Here is a 7442-nt window from a genome sequence, read left to right as displayed (position 1 = left end):
TCTCAATTGGCCTGGGATTTTGGTTTTAGAAAAGTAATCATTGAATCAGATTCAAAGATTTTGATTGAATTATTGAGTAGCTAAAGCTCCTATACCAACTGCAGCTCGGTGTTCCTCCCGATTTGTGAGATGATGATGGTTAATTGGGATGTGAAATTATGTCATACTTCAAGAATACACAACAATCTTGCTGATGCGCTGGCCGAAGCTTGGGCTTTCTTTTACGGCTTTATTAGATTTTTGTCCAACTCAGTTGCTGGCTATTATGCTTAGTGATTGTATGGGATTTAGTCCCCATTCTGTTTTAATTAGTTTGGCTCGTGTGGTCTATGTACCCGACCTCAATTAGGCTTGTTATTGTTGTTATTATTGTTGTTGTCAATTTTAATTAATTAAATTAAGCTGTCCCTCATCTTTTACCCCAAAAAAAAAAAATCAGTATATGACTGCTCAAAGTGCTTTGTTGCCTTTTCTAAATCCTGGTTATCGGCATACGAATAAAATATTACCAGCATGTCAGCTCATAGTCATTAACAATTTGATCATAATTAATAAATTTGTTTTTAAATAAAACTTTGCTATTTTCCTTTCAGAATTCATAGGTAATTGGCAACCAGCGTATCCAAACACGTATGACCCAAGTCATCCTTTGCGTTGTAAACAAAAGTTCATAGATCAATTAGAACTTAAAAAAAAAAAAATAAATCACAAATTCATTATCATAATTTAAAAAATATACATAGAAAAACTATTTCACTTAATAAATATAAAAATAATATGGTAGTTTTGCAAAAGTCAAAATTTTGATCAGGGGTTTGCATTATTTAGGCTAATGATTGCGCGGAGAATTCCACCTAATGTATACACATACACCATTCTTATTGATGGCTTGTGTAAAGGTGGTAGACTAGATGATGCTCAAAAGATTTTTCATTGCCTTTTAATCAGTGGCTATCATCTAAATGTCTATGCGTATACCTTTATGATCAGTGGGCTTTGTAGAGGAGGGTTGTTGGTTGAAGCTATGGCCTTGCTTTCCAAAATGAGAGCAAATGGATGTCTTCCTGATTCAGTAACATATAAAACACTCATTAAGGCTCTTTTGGAAAACAATGAGAGTGAGAAGGCCGAAATGCTTCTTGAAGAAATGATTGGTGATGGTTTTGTAAAATGATGAAGTAAGGTTGACACAGTAGTGATAATATTTGCTACACTTGATATGTAACAGTTGAAATTTATCTGAGGGCCTTCCAATTCATATTTCTTTCCTATTAAAATCTTTGGATGTTCCAACGACCTAAAACGTGTTGAAGAAATCTTAATCAAGCCAAATGTTTTGAATGAATACGCATCTATTTCTAGAGAATAATTTTTGTTGTCAGCATAACTTTGTTCCTTTTTCCTTCATTGTTCGTTCATTCAGAAGTTGATTTATGAACTTTGGAGTGCATCTCAGGTTCTTCCATTGAATTAAAATTTGAACGATCTGACTTGGAGCTATAATATAGCTTTCTTATATTTCACAAAGCGAATTGATAATTTCTTGCAGTGTATTGTGGACAACATGCAAAATTTTCAAGGCTATTTTACAACCAAGAAACTCAATGTCTGAACTTATTTTGGAGTACAAGCTAAAGGGATGTGTTTGCATCTTACTTTACAGTTGAACTCGCTTGAATGGTTTCCAAATGTTTGTTTCTTTTGGCAAACTGGATAAATATCCTCCTCCTCGTCCTCTTCTTGTTTTCCTTTTTTTTTTGGTACTTATTTCAAACTGAATAAAATTAAAGGGATTGGATCCTTTATTCAGATGGTTCTTGTTCTAATATGCAGTTAATTATTATTCATACTATTGTGCTGATCGTTAACTCTGAACAGGAAATGCTGAAAGGAATCTGAGCTTAAGAGCACTTCCAACATCAAATAGAGTAATTGTATTGAATGCGGAAAAAGTTTATTTTATTATAAAGTATTTTTTAGTCATTTCATTCTGACAATGTTGATTTCAAATGATAATTTTGTGTCAATTATTGTCATTTTAAAAAAAATTAAACTTCATGTAGGAGCATTTGTCAATATTTTATTAACATCTTAAAAACGGCTGAAGGATTTCAATTTGATGAAATTAATTACGGCACCTTGATCAAGGGACTATGTAAAATAGGGAAAATAAGGTCTGCTGTTAAATTGGTCCAAATGATGGAGAGGAAGGGAATTCAATCTGATGTAGTCGGACATAGCACTATCATTGATGGCTTTTGCAAACTTGGACATGTCATTGAGGCGATGAATTTTATTCAACAATAATTGATCAAGGAATTCTGCCGTCTCTTGTTACATATACCTCTCTAATCCATGATTATTGTAGCATTGGACAGTGGAAAAAAAAGCTACCCAATTGCTCCATGAAATGGAATTGTGTTGGATTTAACTCCAGAAACTGTAATATTCAATGGAAAAGATGCAATCCACAGGGTAAAACCTAATGGAATACAAAGATATGAGGGAACCAAATATCCTAGTGCATTCGAGAGCACCACTCTCCTCACCACTCTCTAACCAATTCCATACCCCCCCGCCTAACGGCCTCCCTGACAACAAATACCCCTCAGTAACTAACTGCTAATCCCCTTTTCCCTTATTGCCCTTATTACAGATTCGGCCCTTCCCTCTCACATATTGGGCTTTTTCCTTACATACTTAAACACAGGCCTGGGTTCAACAATACCCCCCCCATGAAAAGTAGCCTTGTCCTCAAGGCGAAACTGAGGGAACTGCTGCCGGATGGCATCATAATTTTCCCAAGTGCTCTCTGTAGCTGGTAAACCTGTCCATTGAATAAAGAGTTCAATCTGGCCGTCTGTCAAACGACGATGTTTAAGAACAGCAGCTGGATACACCTCGAGCTCCATATCAGCATTTAAAACTGAAGGCAGGGGCTGTGGAGTGATACCGGATGTCAAAGATTTCTTGAGCTGCGAAACATGGAAAACCGGATGTATACGGGCTGTAGCAGGTAATTGTAGGCAATAGGCAGCAGCACCAACACGTTCCAACACCAAGAAAGGACCATAAAATCGTGGGCTCAGTTTTTCACTGGGTCGACGCGCCAAAGACTTGTGGCGATAGGGTTGTAACTTCACAAACACGTGATCTCCCACTTGGAATTGTACATCCCGGCGTTTCTTATCAGCTTGAAGCTTCATATATTGTTGAGAGCGTTCCAAATTGGACTTGAGTTCAGCCAGGACAGAATTTCGAGTTCGAATTTGCTCATTAACAGCCTCAACTGCAGACAATGGTTCTTGGAAATGGTAAATAGTAGGTGGGTCATGACCATACAGAGCCTTAAACGGTGACATCCCTGCAGAACGGTTGTAGGTGGTATTAAACCAGAATTCTGCCCAGCAAATCCACTTGGACCAAGTACTCGGCTTATCAGCACAAAAGCAACGTAAGTAAGTTTCCAAGCTACGGTTAACTACCTCTGTTTGCCCATCGCTCTGAGGATGGTAGCTAGAGCTATATTTGAGGGAAGTTCCTGCAGCCCTAAATAATTCCTTCCAGAAATTGCTCAAGAAGAGCTGATCTCGGTCTGATACAATTGAGCGGGGAAATCCGTGTAAACGTACGACTTCCTTAACAAACAGGTCAACCACATCCCTAGCAGTGTAAGGATGATGCAAAAGTAGGAAATGGGCATACTTAGTAAAACGATCTACCACAACCAGCACAGTGTCCCACTGTTGGGACTTTGGAAGGCCAGAAACAAAATCCATGGAAATTTCAGTCCAAACCCGATCTGGTATAGGCAGTGGTTGTAACAGACCAGCAAGGCTCAAAGCCATATACTTATTGCGTTGACAAACCTCACAAGTTGTCATGTACTTCTGAATGTCCCTACGCATACCGTCCCAATAAAATAAGGCAGCCAATCGTTTGTAAGTCTGCAAATAACCGGAATGACCTCCAATTGGGGAGTCGTGAAAATCATGCACTAACCGAGGAACCCGAGCTGAAGACTTCGGTAGTACCAAGCGGCCTTTGAAAAATAAGTGTCCTCCCTTGAGAGTGTACCCAACGGGAGCGGCTTGGCCAGTAGCCAATAACTGAATGATATTAGCAAGAGAAGGGTCCTTCCTCACTTCATCATCCCAAGAAGCAAAATCTCCTGGTTGTAAAACTGAGATTGAATGTAACCCCATAGGATCAGCTTTACGAGAAAGGGCATCTGCTACAGCATTCGTAGGACCTAGTTTGTACTGGATTTGGAAGTCATAACCCATTAATTTGGAAACCCAGCCCTGTTGAGAATCATCCAAGACGTGTTGTTCTAGCAAGAATTTAAGTGCTTTTTGATCAGTACGAATTATAAAAGGACGGCCTATCAAATAATATCGCCACTTCCGTACAGCAAACACTATGGCCATTAGCTCCCTCTCATAAACCGAGTACTTGCGCTGCCGAGCTGAGAGAGAATAGCTATAATAAGCAATAGGGCGACCCGATTGCATGAGAACGGCGCCTAATCCAGAGCCGGAGGTGTCAATCTCCACAATGAACTGCTGTGAGAAATCTGGTAAGGATAGAACAGGGGTAGTGGTCATAGCCGCCTTGAGTTTGTCAAATGCATCCTGAGCCTCGGTTGACCAATAGAAAGCATTCTTTTTTAGCAAGGCTGTAAGTGGGGCAGCTATGAGGCCATAATGACGGACAAAACGCCAGTAGTAACCTGTCAATCCCAGAAACCCCCGTAGACTCTTCAAGGTAGTAGGAACCGGCCAGGATATCATACTGTCAATTTTAGAGGGATCTGCATGAACCCCTTCACTGGAAATGATGTGACCCAAGTACTCCAATTGGTGTTGAACGAAAGCACATTTTTTAATATTGATCACCAAAGAATGTTGCTGTAGAATCTAGAGGGTAAGCTTAAGGTGCTGCAAGTGAGCTAACCTGTCACCACTGTAAATCAGAATGTCGTCAAAGAAAACAAGGATGAACTTCCATAAATGCTGCCTAAAAATATCATTCATTAAAGATTGAAATGTAGAAGGAGCATTTTTCAATCCGAAGGGCATAACCAGAAATTCGTAATGGCCGTCATGCGTCCTGAAGGCTGTCTTACGTTCCTCTCCCTGCTTCATACGGATCTGGTGGTATCCTGACTTCAGATCCAATTTAGAGAATATCCTAGCCCCACCTAATTCATCCAATAATTCTTCGATCGTTGGAATTGGAAATTTATCCTGAATAGTGATCTTATTCAAAGCTCGGTAGTCAACGCAAAAATGCCAGCTGCCATCCTTCTTTTTCACCAACAGAACTGGACTTGAGAAGGGGCTCTTGCTCGGACGTATGATTCCCGCCGCCAACATGTCCTGCACCAGTCGTTCAATTTCAGTCTTCTGGCCATAAGGATATCGGTAAGGCCGCACGTTGGGTGGAGAAGCTCCTGGTTGTAACTCAATGGAGTGGTCTGCCGCACGTGGAGGCGGTAACCCCACTAGTGGAGTTTGAACTGCAGGGAACTCCCGTAGTAGACTTTGGACCTCTTCATCAATCGAGCCCCCCGTGATCTCAGTCATTTTCAACTCAGAAAATTCTACAAAGAAGACTTCCTCATCGCCACGGGTGGATCGATAGAGAGAGTTGAAGGTCATGGGGGTTCGCTGTAACGCAGGATTACCCTTAAGACAAATCCACTCATCTCCCATATCAATCTTCAGAGTGGAACGTTTCCAGCTCACCAGTACCTCATCCAACGACGCCAGCCAATCTGCCCCCAAAATAATGTCGGACCCACCCAATTTAAACGGATACAGTGGATGGATAATATGGAGACCCTGGACCATGATCGAGACATCTCGACAGACGCCACGCCCTTGTACATTACGTGAGTCACCGACCTGCACAGTGAAAGCTACTCGATCGTCGAGCGGCAGAGACAAGGAATACACAAGGTCCTGGTGAATGAAGCTGTGGGTAGCTCCACAGTCGATCAAAATAAGCACCTCCCTTCCTTGGACCGTCCCCATAAGTTTGATCGTTTTCCCTCCCGTCAAGCCAGCTAAGGCATTTAAGGACAGAGACATCAGTTGACCCTCCGGAGCGGCCACCTCTTCTGTTGTGGTCTCTGGGACCTCGATTGCGCTCTCCGGTGACACAGATGGGGCATCCTCCGACTCGGGGTCCTCAGCCAGTATTAAGACCTGTAGCTGTTTCTTCTTGCAGCGATGACCAGGACGGAATTTCTCATCACATTTGAAACAAAGGCCCAACTCACATCGTCGTTCAATCTCTGCATCAGTGAGTTTCTTCGGAACCATTTTGCTCGTGTGCGTCACTGGAATCGTGACTGATTTGGAAGGGTCTGATGCCTTGGGTACGGAAGACGAGCTCGCCGAATATGAGGCAGACTTAACCGGGTCGGTTGCTGTGGAAGTCCTACTTGAAATCACGTGTCCTCCACTGTTCCTCTCGTCAGCCCAGTTGCGCTGAGGCCCAAGCCCCCGAACCTGGTAGTGTTGGGTCATAACCCAATTCCTCTCTTCGAGTCGCAACGCCATGTCCATGAGCTCAGCCAGGGAGTTCAGCTTCAGTAATCGCAGGTCCACCTTGATTTCAACTCGGAGACCATTGAAGAACGCAGCGATCAAGACTTCGTCGTCGCAATGATCTAAGGTCGCCGAAATTAATTCAAAGCGCTCGATATAATCTGACACAGAGCGCGTTTGCCTGAGTGCCATCAACATCTCATACGTATTACCATATTGTGATGGGTGGAACCGAAAGATCAAGTCGCACTTTAAGTCCGGCCAGTTAGAACAGGGATCGTGTTTCCTTCCATTGAAACCAATTCAATGCTCTTCCCTCAAAACACAATACTGCTGCATCCAATTTATCATTATCGGGTACCTTGTTCACTCTGAAGTAACGTTCAATCTTAAAAATCCACCCCATAGGTTCTTCTCCTGAGAACAGAGGCATATCCAATTTCCGGAATGCTGCATGTTCGGTATCTTCAGCCCCACTCTTGTCGTCTATCTCAACGACCTTAGTCTCAGCTTCTCTAACTTTCGGCGCGGTCGATTCCAATGTGTGTGGCTCCACATTCTCCTGTCCCTTCTTCGATCGTAGCTCGGACAACACATCCCCTACCATCGACTTCAGAACAGCCATCTCATCAGTGAACTGTGTTACCTTTTCTTCATTCAGATTCATACAAGTGTTCAAGTCTTCCATCGTTTGGGTATTAACCATCCCCAGGCGTTACTGCTTTGATACCTTTGTTGGATTTAACTCCAGAAACTTTAATATTCAATGGAAAAGATGCAATCCACAGGGTAAAACCTAATGGAATACAAAGATCTAAGGGAACCAAATATCCTAGTGCATTCGAGAGCACCACTCTCCTCACCACTCTCTAACCAATTCCATAC

General features: G+C 42.2%; 1 protein-coding gene across 1 annotated transcript; it reads right to left on the bottom strand.

The window, feature by feature from the left end:
• Positions 1-4919: 4919 nt before the first annotated feature.
• Positions 4920-6749, bottom strand: LOC114726095 (uncharacterized). Its single transcript, XM_028912658.1, has one exon. The coding sequence runs from the start codon at positions 6747-6749 to the stop codon at positions 4920-4922; it is 1830 nt and encodes a 609-aa protein (XP_028768491.1).
• Between the last annotated feature and the right edge of the window lie 693 nt (positions 6750-7442).

The sequence above is a fragment of the Neltuma alba genome, unplaced genomic scaffold (genome assembly GCF_004799145.2).
Source record: "Neltuma alba isolate B1F8T4 unplaced genomic scaffold, ASM479914v2 tig00012339_pilon, whole genome shotgun sequence".
In the NCBI taxonomy this organism is placed as follows: Eukaryota; Viridiplantae; Streptophyta; class Magnoliopsida; order Fabales; family Fabaceae; genus Neltuma; species Neltuma alba.
The sequence above is the reverse complement of the archived record's forward strand: the minus strand, read 5'-3'. Positions and strand labels throughout refer to the sequence as shown.

Coding starts and splice junctions, on each gene's coding strand:
- LOC114726095 (XM_028912658.1), bottom strand. CDS start 6,749: ATGGCACTCAGGCAAACGCGCTCTGTGTCAGATTATATCGAGCGCTTT.